Source organism: Hoplias malabaricus, chromosome 3 (genome assembly GCF_029633855.1).
Source record: "Hoplias malabaricus isolate fHopMal1 chromosome 3, fHopMal1.hap1, whole genome shotgun sequence".
NCBI lineage: Eukaryota > Metazoa > Chordata > Actinopteri > Characiformes > Erythrinidae > Hoplias > Hoplias malabaricus.
The window spans coordinates 12765544-12782302 of NC_089802.1; the positions used below are offsets into that span (position 1 = coordinate 12765544).

Consider the following 16759-nt stretch of genomic DNA (forward strand, 5'->3'; position numbering starts at 1 on the left):
AAATGTATATCAAGATATTTAGATTCCTCAGTTTTGATTTATTGTAACATTACTCATTAGTACTGTCAATGTTCTATCAAACACTATGAGCAATTCTCACATGAGCTTCAAGAATCATTTCAGGTGAAACTGAACAATAGATTGAAACCTGAGACAGTTACAACACTTGGAAGCCTTTCCTAAACCACTGTGTAATGAAATATGAAACATGTTAGTAGTGTAAATGTACATAGTAGCCTCTCTCTCTCTCTCTCTCTCTCTCTCTCTCTCTCTCTCTCCCTCTCTGGACTGGATAGACTTGCTGCTACTCACATGAATGTTCCTGAGTTTCTTTTTTCCTCTCTCCAGACGACTGAGCAGTCTGTGATGCTCTCGGGGCGTCTGCTGTAGGAAAGTGTCGTCCACTGACACAGTCTTCCTCAGGGTAACTCTGTCCTCCCACAGCTCAGCACGGGGTCTCGCAGAGTCTACAGGCTTGGGGATGCGGTTCACCTGCGACACACCAGCCGCCTCTGCCCGGTCATAGTCACGCAGCACTGACCCTGAAAGAGGAAAACAGACACTGCAGGTGATAACTGACACCCACACAGGAGGGAGGAGTGCAGATCATGGACCCAGGCTGGGTGAGGACAGGAAACATCTCTTCACCGCGATACAATTATTTCTCACTTGTGAATAATCCAAACATGAATAAGTGGCTGTTTGTATTAATAAGGAAGCGCTTATTTCTAACTATCAGAGCAAGGCCTCAGCTCATTTCCTGTCTCAGTCCCAATCGCTTCTAAACCTCATGTTAATTATTTTAATTCAAACTGCCTCCCACTATTTCCTTCAGAAAGCCATTCCTTTGACAATTCTACCCTACTGAGGGGGACACATAATAACTGAACTGAAGATGAATTAAGACTAAGAAAAAATTACATTAAAACTGAATATCTTCATACTTCACCATTTTATCTTGCTCATGCCAGTGTTTAGATCCTGAAACATAATGTCTGTGATACTTTTACAGATTACTTTTTTCTTCTAGTATTAAGTATAGTATAAAGCTTTCTAGATTGTCCTCACTCTTAGAGTTTGCAATTGCAGTTATGTCTACTGACACAACAAACCTGCAACACTTCAATGACCTTTGAAGAAGATATATTTATACTTTTTGTACGCCATAACCATTCATAAAAAACGTGAATGCAAATGTAATTGTAGAATCTTTTTTCTTCATGTTGCAATTTCAAAATAAAAATAGAAGCTTCACATTTGTTGTTTGTTCTTAATTGCTTTTATGAGATGTCAGTTAAACAGCAATAAATAAATACATAATGTCAGAGAAACTAATTTAATAATAATTAAAGTGGACAAGACAGCATATAAAAATCTAATTATTAACAGAATGTATACAATTAAAACTGGAAATAGCTGATTTCGCACAGGATCAAAGCATTAAGTACATATCTAAATAAATAAATTCATCTGAAGATACACCCCCACCCAATACACACACATACACCCAGTATACATCTTCAGGTGTTCGGGTGCGGGGGTGTTTTGTTTCGCTGTATTCATTCAGACCAGCTGTCAGCTGTGAGGCTGCAGTAGATCAAGTTCATCCCTCTTACTAACTACTCAGCTACTGAGTCACTGGTAGCAACAGAGTGGCTAATCAGCTTGGCAATTAAAACTTTATGAGGATCTGGCATCTGTTATCTTCCTGAGAAAAGCTGTTATGGCAACAAGAGTGTCTTCTGAGACAGCACTCAAGATTAAGACACTGCAGTGGTCCCAGAAAATAAAAGCCTAACATTTTGATTGGCCCATTGAGAGCCATTCTGTACAATCTGGAGCACAATATAACACACTAATCCATGTCAAATGTCATGTCACAACTAATCAAAGGGCACTGCTAAACCAAGTTGCAGATCTTGTATCAACTATTGTTATAGTAACAATCATGTGTTATTTAGATATATGATTATATTACCACAATATAATTGATTTCTGAAACACAAATCAATGCTGTTAAAAAGCAACTTGTTTTGGAGCAGCTTCAAAAAATAATAACTAGGGTTTCTTTTTCTTTTTTTCCACTACTTGTGTAAGAAGGTTGTGTGCCGCATTGCTTTTTTTTCTACTGATCTGGACTTCCATTCATCCAGTCATTGCATGGAACAGTGCCATGTGACAGGCTCATGGTATTACACAGCTGCACTTTTAAGAGCGCATCTCTAGCTTTTCTCCACTTGCGTATTGCTATGGTGACAGTGGTGGTGACAGTGGGTGGGAATGCATATCATGTGTCCCATTGTGGCAGATCAAGTTGCATTGCTGGATGCTAACGAGTGGAATTCCTGCAGAGTGCTGGCGTGCTGAGCTAGGTCATTATTTTGCCATTATAAACATGAATCTCCTCACACCATCTGGTTTGGTGCATTCACTACATGCACCTCTGTATTTATCTATCACAATGCACCAATGTTTAAATATATTTTGTCAAACGAAATGGAGCCACTGCTCCATTTCTTCATTCAGCTGTAGATACATTACTCTTTTTATCTTTTGTTATTTTTGTGAATGTTTTGATGTCTGCTTTATTTTTGTATTTAAAACTAAAAACTATTGTGATTTGTCACAATTTTAATGCAATGATACCTTAATTAGATGCATAAAAAATACTGCATAAAAATCTACTTATCAGACCATAAATAAAGAAAGATTTTTGTACTAGAAAATACCCTGTAGACACAATGACCAATAATATGTATTTCTAACCCCCATAAGCTTTGAAAAAATTGTACTGAACATTAATGTATCTGATGCATAAAATAATTTGCATCACTTCCAGTTTCGGATTTCTTTTAAAACCATTTTGTAACAGCGTATTTACAAAGCTCTAATTATAAATAGTACACTTTGGTTTGGTTTATATACAGACAATGTCTAAAATACTGCACACATACAGTAAATCAGTCTGCAAATTTATACAGAACACAGTATAGGAAGCTTTATGAAATCTATATAAGTACAAATCCAGTTTGCAGAGAAGTTGGGAATACAGCAACGTTTTGCTGAAATGACCATGGACTTTCTGGGAAAAGGTGCTGCCTTAATGGTGGCATATGTCTACTTACAATTCCTGAGTCAATAGCACTTTTACGCCTGTGCAAGTGACCCACACCTTGGGCACTGATGTGCACCCACACAAACGTTGTCATGTAGACCTTTCACTGACAAAATCACATTTCCTCTTTGGCACAGAGAACTCCTGTGTATATTTTTCCTGAAAATAAGCTGAAACATAATATTGTTTATTATCAGCTGAGTGACAAATGTTTTCAGAACACCAAGCCTATGTGGCTATATTTATCACAAAAGATTTCCACGCAATGCTGTCTGAGGGCTCAAAGATAATGTACATTCAACAGTGGGTTCTGGCCTTGCTATACAATGAATATTTCACATTATTATGTATGGTAACTGGAGAAAGACAAAATTGTTTATAAACTCATGTACTGGAAAATGTTCTGTTTGAACCATGTGAAAAACACATCATGAGCAACAATGCATCTTTGCCTGCAAAGCCTGAGACCATACACAATCATGATAGCAGTTAGCAGTTCACCTTCCTACAACGAAATGGTTCAAAGGTTCTATAAAATTCTCACTCTAATTTAGCCCCTGTGCCAGTGTTGTCTGAGAATGTTTCAGGCAACAAATTTGATGTGTGCAATGTAACCACAGTTCCAATTAAATTCCTGAGTGGAAGTGAAAGAACATTCTAATAAAGCATGCCTAATGCTAATGTGGTAGGTGCCCTGTTTCCATAGCAATGTTTAGGCTTCAGTGTTAACATCAATTTAATCATCAATAGCATCATCATCATCATCATCAACAACCCAATGAGTGTTAAAAAAGTGTTTTATAGAAGCCTTGCCTGCTCACACAATGAGCATGTACTGCAGCCAGGAGTGACATAACATCTGATCACATCCTCCTACTGAGTGAACCGTTATGAGAGCTCTTCTCATTTACACTGCAGGGTTGTCAGCTATTATGAACAGGCAGACAGAGTAAGCACTCTGGGAGCATGCAGCCCTAAATTGCCTGATAATATGTGTACTGTTGGGAGATTAAGAACTATCATTACTTCCTCTGGCTGAACTCCACAGAAATTAAAATATCCAGAAGCACAGGGATAAACAGATAAGGGTATTGGGAAAAGTGCTTAAATGCCAGATAACATGGTGCAGTGATATTAACATTACACTTCTAAACTTGCCTATTCCTAGCTGAGAGAGACCAATAACTTAATCCTTTATCTGTTCCTTTCATAGAAGTTCTATCAGTTCTGAGAACTCATCTGTTTAACTGTGCTAAATCATAAGAGACGTATGAGATGACGGTTGCTGTTCCAGCTAATGTCAGAACGTGGGTGCATGATTAATCATGGCTGTATAGTGTGAATGACAATGGATACTTTTATAAAGAAATAAACAGTTGGCCATCTATTGACCTGCAGCACTTCTAGTGCAGACACAATTAAATGGAACCTAACAAACTAGAAGTTCAGTCTCTAACTCCTCTGCCATCTCTTCAGGAATGTTAACACCACTTCCACCCTTTCCTGTTCACAAGTTCAAATGCAACAGTGCCCTCTATAGGATAGATACAGAAAAGAAAATTGTGAGACACTACAATTCTGTACCTAAACTATTCTGTACCCCCCCCCCCCAATTAATTATACACCTTGACTAATAATGGCAGGAAATGTTCTTAAAAGGGCAATGTGACTAAATGTAAAAAGTAAGCAAATGTAACCACTGAGATATATTATAGTGTACCATTATTTTATAGATAGATAGTAGCACAGTGCAAAATAGAACATGATGCAAATAAATAAATAAATTAATTAATTTTAAAAAATGCCAGTATTGTGCAATTATAGACAGGGTGCAAAATGGCAAGAGTAAAATATTAAAAAAATATGAAGAAGAGAAATAAGAAGAATATTGATAACATAAATATTGTTAAATAAGTCCAGTGTGTATGATGAAACAGTGTTGTAGCCAATTTAAAATGGAGTCCAGTGTATTATATATTATAATGTGTATTATAATAAGGCAAAAAAAAGCTATTATAATGATCCAAAACCATAAGCAAACTAACCACTTCCAGTTTTTATTATTTAATTGTGCTGAATTATCGTAATTAAATGAATGAATGCATTATTGAATATATAATAACCAGATGTATGAGGAAGTTGCATGAATGAGTCAATAAAACAACAATGAGCTAGACTACCAGTTCCTAATGTCACATAGTCCAAGTAGCTTACTGGCTCCCAACAGTGGTTATCAGAAAATGGGCATATTGCTTTAAAGCTCAGCAACCATATATCTAAAGCTGAAAAAAGGAGGATGTAGTTATTTAGTTACCACCTAATGCATTACGCCACGCGGCATCATGAAACAGCCAACACACTATACCCACAGGGCCCCTTGATAAAATATTAACTCTGACGATAATGCTGCCTTCACTATGTCTGCAGAACTCTCTTGGACACCTCCAAAAGACCCAGATGGCATAGCATTAAAACAATTTCTCCATTCATTTGACTCAACCAAAATGTCTCCAGACAGTAAAAATTGAGAACATGGTTACAGACCCAAAGAATGTAACACATTATATTCATTATGAATACTTTTTAGAAAACAAGCCCTTTCCATTTCAGTAGTTTTTTTATATATGGCATGGTATCACTACTTTGTCAAATATATCAATGTTGTTATTAGATCCCTAGATATAAAGGTATAAACAACACAGACTCTGAAGCAAGTACATATATTAAAAAACATGTCCTCTGGAACCTCCATGGCAGGCATGTGCTACCCCCAGGCAATGTCAGCATTGTTTATGGTTTTGAGAATGAGGCTTCCTGCTTGTGTGCACCACCCATAATGAGATTGATAATAGCTCTCCCTCCTGAAGGTGGGTGTGTGGGTGTGGAAGGGACCTATTAGCTCTCAGTCCGTCTGCACCAGCAGTTGTTGTCTTTAGTTGGCAGCTTCTTGACAAATGAATTGTTCATTAGACCATCCATATGCTTTGACACAGCAATTGTTACAGCGCTAATGAACAATGCCTGCAGGTGGCTGCCACAAGTGCAACCTGCAATTAGTAGCCATTTCCTTGTCCAACAAAGGCACTAATGAGAGGGCCACCTCTGCTGACTGGAAGCGTAACAGCATGCATACTTGGACTGGTATACACCATGCTATAATAAAATTGATGATACACACCACAGTATAAAATTTCTTCATTCTTGGAAAAATGAATATTCTAATGTTATTCATAAAAATGATAAATGCTATATTACCCATGGTAATATAAGACTAAACATTCCTGTCACACTGGACAAATCTTGTTGGTTTGTGTAGGGAATTTTAGTGAAGCTTTCAGACTTTTGCAAATCAATGCACAGAAATATTAACTCAAGTAAAATTTGTTTATTGACTTCTTGTTGCTCTGGTAATCCAGGGGATCCAGTTCATTTTGAAAAAAAAAAGTAATTGCAGCAAAATACATTAGGTTTTAAATTGTTTAATAAAGACAGGCTTCAAAAGCAGTTATGTCTATTTGTTTGTCATTTAAAAATCAGGGTTAGACTTGAAATCCCAGAGAGTCTACAGAAGTCCAGTGGTAATGCCAAATTCACCACCACAATAAAGTGTTTTATGTAAATACAAAATATTACATGCATATATAAGTATAGTAACAGCCAAATATTGTTTTCATTATTAGTTTAATATGTCAAGTTATTTTGGCAAAAACTAAAGTATGTTAAACTAAACTATCTTTTCTATTGAAAGGCTGTTGCTTATTGAAAGGCAAAGCTTATCCATTCTTCTATTTATTGCTAAGAAAGTTTTGTATGCTGGAAACTACAATATAGTTGACTGTGAGTATGGTATATGAATACATGCCTGGTATATGACTGGCATACCTGAGGCATTCCAGTGCAGTCCTCCGGGGCTGGCAGCCAGGCGACGCCGCTTCCTCAGACTCACACCCCCATGACAGGAGTCCCTCCCGGGTTTGAGGGCCGGTGTGGAGGTGGTCCGCAAGGCCACAGGGGACGGAGGGTGAACCGAGACTGGACGGATGGGGGAAGGTGGCAGAAAATGGCTTTCCCTCTCCTGGGAATGGTTCAAATAGATGGATTCCCTCTCCAGAGGCCTGCTGAAGACATTCAGTTTTAGATTATTCAAGTCATTTTACTATAATTACCTGCCATAGACAGTTGATATATTTTGTATCATTATAATGCAGAAAATCTGTCGTAATCTGCATACCTGAGTTACATACCTAAACACATGGTTTGAACTGAAATTTAAATGATTTCAGTGAAGAATTATATCCATAAACAGTGCAGTCAGAGAAATACATGAGAGGAAATGAACCCTTCTTAAATATATTAAGCATATTTATGTACATCAGTAATGGAATGATTGAAATTTCCTAACAATTTCACTTTTGATTCACATTCACATTTCATTTTACATCATCACAATTTCACTCACAAATTGCAGAAAACCAATGGATTGCTGCAAAACAATTCATATAATTCATTTTAAACAAACGTAAATGTTTCCAATATTTAGTTCAGTTTTCTCATATGATCTCTAACAAGTCGCTTACATTCCTTGCTTCTTTACTAAGGTGAAGCACTGTAGACTAAACTCCATAGACGTCCTTATTATCAGCATTAATACCATTTTGTCCTGTACCTGTTACTTGTAAGTGTATAGCTTTGGCTTTTCCATGATCCTCTCTTGTAGGACTTTGTCTTCCGTCTTCTGAACAAAGACTCTACCAGACGATCCACTGTAAACATGGTATCCTTCCTTGCCACTTAATGAAAAATATTTCAGAAAGGTTTTCCACTGACGTTCCCTCCTACCCATGACGTAAATTAAACCTACATACACCATCTGCATGAGGTGCCATGGTTTTTGCCCAGGGCTCTCATTATTATACTATTTCACAGTTAAAACAGCAGGACAACCACACAGGGTGGTAAGAGGCCCCTGGTGAAAAGTGGCTTTAGAGCGCTCTAGTCTACAACGTCCATCATAAATATTGAATTCCACCTGCAGCTAAAGTGTGCCAACAGAGAACACACAAAAGCCACATCAGTCAATCAAGAGTCAAGTGCATATCTGATGGTGGGCGAGTTACTTCTTGATGAGTTGAAGTGAGATATGAGAAGTTTCCCAAGTACTCTTTTTTCCACTAAGAGGTATAATAATGCCTACAGGGCAGGCTATGCATTCAAATATTTGCGATAAACAGCACAGTAGCAATCAACTAGTATTATAAATGGTATATATTTTCTTTCTCAATTTCCTCTGTTTCTTATTTGCAATTGTAGAATGAACAACAATAAATTATCATTCCAGCATCTGATGAAAAGTACTATGTTTTGCTATGATGAAGTAAACATCATAATTCTTGTCCTAAGGCATTCTTGAAGTGAAGCAGTTGGGAATACATCAGATGAAACTGTCAATGGGTGAGAAAAAAGGGCTTATGTATTCAAGAGGTCAGAGAGTTGAGAGGACACACATTGCTCCCCTTCAGGTTGGTATGTCACTACTGCTTAAACACCATTCACACTGTGCACTAAAAGCATGAACATAAATGTGTTGAAAGAGGTTAAGATTATTTATCATAGTTTCTTATTCACGTCTGGTGGCCTGTGACCCACAGTCCTTTTTTTCCTTCTCTGTATTTTACAAAAATGAAAATGATCTCACCTGTCCCTATAACGACATTGATACACTCAACATATCCGACTGTGAATTCTTTCTGACATGTTTATCTGCACATATTTCCGCTTTTAAATTTAATGTTACATGAAAACATGTTAAATATTTGAACATATTAAACACTAAATACCAAAGAGTGAGAAGATTGGTTAATATTTTAAACAATGCTTCAACGAGGGGTTCAAAATTGCAAGTATGTGTTTTGGGACAGTGGGCTGAATCTTCAAATGTAGGCCTCTTAAATTCCTTAGTACAACTATTATTCATTCATTCATTGTCTGTAATTGCTTATCCAGTTCAGGGTCCAGAGGCTCCAGAGCCTACCTAGAATCACTGGCACAAAGCGGGAACACTCCCTGTAGGAGGCGCCAGGCCTTCGAAGGTTGCAACTATTATCTCAAGGTTCAATCGCACAATTAGGTTTTCAAGTATTCTACATTCGGTTCTCCATGAGCTAAACCAAAACAGAACATTTAAAAGCCTAGATTGAAGACAGTGAGTAATATGAAAATAAAACTTTATTTAAATATACTAAAGACATTGTCTAAGAAGTACCACCCCAGTGAGGGGTGAAATTGAAGATAATAGTACACATTTTGGAACAAGTTTACACTTATACACTGGGAAGCCATTAACATTTACAGTTTATAATCAGTTTTAAATTCCATATCACATTTTTAAAGATCAGAATTCTCCTGTACACTGTAAAAAGCTTCCAAAACACCAAAATGGCTGGTCTAAATTGTGAGGAAATTGTGCAGTATTGGTAAATTCCACTAATTCCAGTCATGCTATATGCTGTTTTCCTTCTACTGGTTTGGGGAACAAATAAAGCTGAAGTGCCACAGAAAAATCTGATGATGCATCCACAATGACATCTAGTGGACATACACTTTACTGTACTAAATGAAACACATCTGCCTTACAATAAATTCTAGATATTCACTGATTTTAGAGCACTGCAGTATATCTGAGCATCTAAATTACAAACATCACTTCTGAAAATGTTTTTTGCTTGTAAAACACAATAAATAAAACATGAAACTTTGCTATTTTTATTGTCTTGAAATTTTAACGCACTTCAATCATTTGGGAAAGTTTTGGAAGTTGAATTTTTGCCTACTCTTGCTTCCTACAAATCTTCAGCTGCTCAACACTTTCAGGGTCGCTGTTATCTGATTCATTTTTTATAGTGCACCAGAGAAGCACATATTTTCACTGAATTTCTGACTATTTTAAGTGATCTTGGGCCCAAAGAATCAATCAGCATATTGGCATAAAACGTGTGTGTGTGTTGTTGTTGTTGTTTTTTTTTAAGAGGGTTTCAGGGTGCATATTTTAACACAGTGTTGGACCGTGATAGAGGTGAAGCTTTTCCTTTTACTCTGAATAATGACGTGCTGTGTGCTATTGGTGACATTTGGAGAGAGGCGTCACCCCTCTTAATATTTAAGTCTACACACTTTAAATAGTAATTTTTTATAGGTTCCATTGCCTTATCTTTACACTGTGAGAGAGGAAAGTAGTGCTAAAATTCAACAACCTCTCTGTGCTTCTAAAATTTCTCACTCAACATTCAACACACAACTGTTGCATGTACATGTGCAGAAGGAACTACATAGGCACGCACTGGTTGTGAATAGAAAATGGAACATAACTTTTGCCCGCTGTGTAATTTGCATAAAGTTGCAGACAGCTGACGTTTTGCAAATGAATGGATATTTCAGATTAAAAATGTGTATACTATGGACTCATACAGTAACACCAGACACTAAAAATGGCAATTTACAGAATTTACAGAATTTGCAGAATTTACAGAAAAGGATACATTTCTGGGCTTGTTTTATTCATGAAATATGATCAAATAGAGAAATGAACCTTGTTTTTTTTTCTTTTAAATGCGCAACAGTGATATACACTGGATAAAGTAAGTGGATCTGAGTGGATCTGACTGTGCAACCATTTATTTGATTTATTTCATTATAAAGTAATTATTTTATTTACAAAGTGCCCTGATCTTGCTTGTCTCTTAAATGAAAGCTATAGGGATTCAATCCCAAAAGGGCTTATTCACTGACTCTGAACATTTCTTGCTAGGTTTTACTTATATATCCCTTGCAGTTCAACACCATCTGAGCACTTCTCTACAGCAGGGTTTACAGTTTCAAAAATGGGAGCCAGACTCTCATTTTTTTGCTCTATAATGAACATTCCTGTTGCAAGAGGAACAGGTTGGTGAGGGTCAGTGTGTTATTTGGTATTTTTTATTTATAATTTTTTATGTGTTGTTTAAAATGAGCTTTGATCAACAGATTTAACTAAACACTGCCATAAATGTTAGTTTTCTGAATACTGTCTGTTGATATCTATTTTTTGATAAACCAAGCATTACATTAATTAAGAAATTAAATGAGTTATTTATAAATCGATTATAAAAAATTATTTTAGCTGCAACCATAACTATGTACAGTAGATGGTGACAGACATAAAATGTGCAATGAGAAACATCCTTTTGGCAAAATGTCATGAGCCATGACACTGAGCTTGTGTATGATGCTCCATTTATACTTTATTTATTCACCTATTTACTGTGGAAGTTTTCAAAACAATCTTTTTTGTGTGTGTTTTGCATCAAATTTTACATTTGGTGAATGAAAACACTAAGGTTCAAGAGAATTACCGGATCCCATATTTTATGATAAAATACACATATAACAGCATATTATCACTTAGTATGAATGTATGTTAGGCTTGAATTGTTACAGGACCCTGTATCAGGGTATATAATTATATATATATTATACCTTCCCTCCTATGATGATCCAGCATTTTCTGATATTGGCTTGATACTGATATTCATCAAGAGAGATATGCCATTTGGTTAAAAGGAAGAGATAAAAAAAAACTAAATTAAGTAAAATTACAATATATAATAATATACAAACCCCAAACTGATAAAATAAATAACCAGCTAGGTAACATACAGACACAATGTCAAACTGTCTGTTTATTTTATACCTATTATTCCCCATTTCATACAAAGCCTTACCCAGAGTCTGTATCTCCAGAGTCACTACTGCTGGACAGTGGTGAGGCCGAGCATGTGGACTCCATGCTCCTGGGTAGAAGCGTGGAAGGCATACACAGCCATGTCTCCAGATCTGTGTACTTCGAGTAGCTCAGCATCTCCAAAACACTACAAATCACAAGGATTAATATAAGCCAAATGATGCCATTGGTAACTGTGCTCAGCAAAATCTCTTGACAAAACATAAACCTAATATGTACTTTAAAAGCTTGCTGTGTCAAACTGTCAAATGCTGACAGGGTGATAAGCAAATTGACCAGTTTCTACAGTTCTAACCTACTGCTCAAAAACATTTGCATATATATAGAGCAAATACAATGTCTGTTAAACTGACTGAACAGGTTCATACTGAATACATCCATGAATGACCACTAGTCAATTAACTATTTTTATAAACTAATACAACAGAAACAATGCACATTAAAAAGCACATGTCCTTTGTTTTGTACCTAAGCACTTAGAATTCATTTTTGCAAAAACTGAGTGTTTAAATACTACATAAAAATTATTTAGATGTTGTTTTGAACATATGTGCCCTTTAAATACCTGTCCTCTCCCATGCCTGGAATTTCATCTTTCTCATCAGCCAAATGGAACACACATGATGCTCTGGATTCTTGTGGAATCATCATGCATGGCTTCTCTGTATCATAGGACATCTTGAGCCATCTCTAAAGGTGCACAAGAGAACAAATTACGAACTATAAAAAGGAATGTATTTCATGTTTTTCAGAATTTATGCAGAATTCAGCCATTAAAAAAATCCACACTGGTCTGGAGTGAAATGCTCTGTTCTAGAAATTTGAGTCATAATCGTTCGCAGGCGCATTATAGGAATCAGAAGACACCAAACGCTGCCTCACAGTAAGTTATTACAATAAATAGTTATTTTTATTAAAGACCCTGGTGATGTCTGAGGAATGATCTTACAATAGATGAGCAAAAGTTATAATGTTTTAACGTTTGTCACAGGTTTGCTATTTTCAGCAATACAGTTTTACACTGCAAGCATCGTGACAAGAGTTTCCTATAACCATCACTATACAGGAATGTGAGAGTGTTTCTCCACCATATACACATTAATATCAAACCTCTCTGAATGACTTTGTTTACATTTCAGGGACAGAATAATGTAGACTTTTGGAAAAAAAAACAGTCAAGTTCCCCTTTAACTGTGGAAACATTTGCTACAAACCAGAGGATTTAATACTGTTTTGTGTATGTTACACAAAAGCTTCATGACACAGTGGGGATTTGTTGAAAATAATAGCACAACCCCTTCTCTACGTGGCCAATACTTGGGGCATTAGTTCATCTCTCATGCCTCAGAAGTTAACTGCAGTGGATACTCAGAATAATCTTTCTTTCCTAACTCCCAGCCACCATAACTAACGCAGTCTGGTTCTTGAGGTAACACACATGAACCGAAACACGATTACCGTGGAAGATAAACATATGAAAACGGGTGTTCCTAGCGGTCTCTCCATCTCTTTATATCTGTTCCTCTCATGGATAACATTTCCATTCTACTCATTCATCCATCTTTAATTACCGCTCTTCCTTCTACATTAGCTTCGCGCTTCCCGCGGGCAGTGTTTTATAAGAAAGCAAGCCCACGACCACCGCTCTTACAACGAATTTAAGGGGTCTTTTTCGTCTACTCAGCTGTTAAACTGTTTGAACACGCAGTAATCGTTCAGTCCGTGAAGCTAAGCAGGCTACAGCTCTTTGTTCCTGGGCTCTAGTTTGAAGAGTTGCTGCTAAACGTCTGCATTTTTCTCTCGCCTCAACTTCCCGTTAGATTCTGCTCAGCACAGAAGCAGCAGCTCCAAAAGAGCATTTCAGAGAAGAAACGTTAAAGTTTTAGTTCATTATTTTCACAAAAACTTACCAAGTATGATCCCTGTTCGGCATCAGGAAGTGACCCAACCTCGGCACCCTCTGTCATCTGGCAATTATTCTTCCTTCGAAACATAAAATCCCTCCATTCCTTTTCAGTCATTTCATACTCACTACTCCCTCATCTTTGCTCTGTTTCACAGCGGTTATGAACCTACAACTGTCTAAAAAGGAGAAAGCGAGAGAAAGACACTAGATTTCTTTAGCAAGTTTCCTCGTCCCAACTTCAAAGGGGATGTCAGAGGGTAGATAATTTTAGACAGGAAATATTTGTGGAGTTATTCAGGAAAATCGCTCGACTGCAATTAGCCCACAGAGTTAGATAAACAGTGCATCTTCGTGTTGATGTTACAGACGTTCAGGAAGAGGAGAAGCACAGTCCAAACAAGACACAGAGCTTTAAAGCTTCCTCACCTGGCATTCCTCTACAAACCTGTGATTGTATAGGGTGAGATACTCATCCAGGACCATAGCAAAACATGGTGATAACTACCATCTGATCTTCACAGGCAAACACTCAGCTTTGTAATAACAACCTTTAGTAGTCCATGTGCATGGGTAAATCTAATATACTGTTAGCAGAATAACCAGTAGTATAAGTTATAAAAAGAACATAATTCTTGTATAATGTATCTGTTTTTATAATATTATGTGTGTCATTCACACATAACAGAAAATTGCTTCTAAATCTCGGTTCCGCCAAGTATGTTACACATACAAGGAATTTGTTTTGGTGAGAGCACGTGTGTATTACATATTACAGACTATAAGTATTATACTAATGCAAAAAACACAATAAATAAATAATAACAATAAAAATCCACGGAGAAGACCTAAGGAGATATGTGAATATGTAAATATGCTGATAAGAATTGTATGAATATAGCATTATAGATAAATAATAATGATAATGTGCATCTATTTGTCATTGTACAACAACAAAATGTGTCTTCAGCATTTATCTGTGGCAGTAAACACACACACACACACATGTGCACAAGAGGCTGTGAAGACACACCCAGAGCAGTGGGCAGCCATCCTCGGGGCCCAGGGAGCGTTTGGGGGTTCAGTGCCTTGCTTAAGGGCACGTCAGCCATGAATGTCCCTGCTGATCCTGGGGACTGAACCGGCAACCTTCCGGTACCAAACCCAGTCCTCTAACCATTAGGCAAAGGCTAATAACATAGAGTTGTCTCAGTTAATCAAAAAAAAAAAACACTTAAATGTATTTAGAATATATTCTAATATTTAAGAGAGTTTTCCTATATAATAGTATTGTAATATATTAAGCATATTAGGTGCATATCAAGTTGTAATATTATCTAATATTAATGACTTTAGAATGAATATGAAATAATAAATTAATTGTGTCCCTTTTTCAGATTATGATGGCTGTGAGAAAGCAAGGTGTAACATGTAAGATTTCTAGACCTTTATTTTACAAATGACTGCATGAAAGCAGGAAGTATACAAAATCACAGCCACCTGTACAGAGTGTACAGAGCTCTGCACAGGCAAGGACTTACAAGGGACAGGACAAGATGAAAGGAGTGTACGGTATAGAACATTTGTCAGTAATCCACAGTGTGGTCAGAGTGTCTTGGATACAGTGTGGCCTTGCAGCTGTGAGCCAATGATTTGTTTTTCTTTCTGGGATGGTGTGGCACCCTGCTGGCCTAGAGATTGACCTTCCCGAGGGTCACCTCGATTGACTGATTGACTTTGACCCCTCTGTCCTGTCCATCTTTCCAAACAGTTCCCATTAGCCTGCTGTGACAGCAAAATGAGAAAGTTTTATCGCATTCACCCAAGGTTTCCCACAACAGGCTCAGAAAGCCAGGACAATGGAAAGAGATAAAACACAGTTGGCTCATGTCTAGTGTAATGAAAATGTACCGTCTGTTTTCTTACTTGTGTTCAGAGTTTAAAAAAATATTATATATCTTTATAGATCATGTGATGCCACTTTAAATAAGATTAAAAAAAAACAAAACATATAAAGAATAATATACAGAAAATAACAAGTTAAAAAAAAAGCTAGATTTGAGGTTGTGAATTTAGTCATTTCACACGTTAAGGTGTACCACATTTGTGTCTATTCTAATGGTGGTTGTTTGATTTTGATGGTTGGTTGTTAAATGGTTAAACTTACTAATATATGCTGAAGCTGACAGTCTTAATGTTAACTGATGGAGAAGACAAAGTAAAGACAGCGTCTGGCAAGATCTGAGGTTTAACAGTATATATGGATGTGGGTTTAATATTTGGCAAGTAACAGGTCACAGTTACCCTTTCTATCTGTGTTACAACTGACTTTTAATGTATTTACAACCTAATTAATAATCATAAACAAACAGATTTTAAACAATTTATGAACCTTAATAAATGTAGTCTTATTTTAAAGTGTTATGGGTCATTTTAATATAAGATCACTTAAAATTTAAGAAACATGGAAGGACTATCAACTCTCCAACATCCATCCCAATTAGTCTGTTTAGCATTTAATAATATTTTATTAAATTTCTTACTGAAATTACATAGACAATCATAGAATACTAGTTAAAGAACATAGTCCATCCATCCATCCTGTAAGTGCTTATCCAGTTCAGGGTCACAGTGGGCCCAGAGCCTGCCTGGAATCATTGGGCGCAAGACGGGAAAACACCCTGGAGGGGGCGCCAGTCCTTTACAGGGAAACACACACTCACGGACACTTTTGAGTCGCCAATCCACCGAGTGTTTTTGTACTGTGGGAGGAAACCGGAGCAGCCGGAGGAAACCCACGCAGACACAGGGAGAACACACCAACTCCTCACAGACAGTCACCAAGAGCGGGAATCAAACCCACAACCTCCAGGTCCCTGGAGCTGTTTGACTGCAACACCACCTGCTGCACCAGTTGTTGTGTTGATTTCATAAGGTCAATTTCATCTTTGGTACTTAAATTTTA

The 16759-nt window shown here is 36.9% G+C and overlaps 1 protein-coding gene across 2 annotated transcripts in view; it reads right to left on the reverse strand.

Annotated features, from left to right (window-relative positions):
* ankfn1a (ankyrin repeat and fibronectin type III domain containing 1a) overlaps nucleotides 1-13986 on the reverse strand; it is a 74073-nt gene extending 60087 nt beyond the window's left edge. The window contains exons 1-5 of one of the 2 annotated variants that reach the window (XM_066666687.1): nucleotides 13802-13986; nucleotides 12457-12581; nucleotides 11872-12018; nucleotides 6998-7230; nucleotides 313-542 (exon numbers count right to left, since the gene is read on the reverse strand). In XM_066666687.1, coding sequence (XP_066522784.1) covers nucleotides 313-542; nucleotides 6998-7230; nucleotides 11872-12018; nucleotides 12457-12581; nucleotides 13802-13912 — 846 coding nt within the window. In that variant the 5' untranslated portion in view covers nucleotides 13913-13986. Of the gene's footprint in view, nucleotides 1-312; nucleotides 543-6997; nucleotides 7234-11871; nucleotides 12019-12456; nucleotides 12582-13801 lie in introns of both variants that reach the window. The other variant, XM_066666686.1, reaches the window with a different exon arrangement.
* Between the last annotated feature and the right edge of the window lie 2773 nt (nucleotides 13987-16759).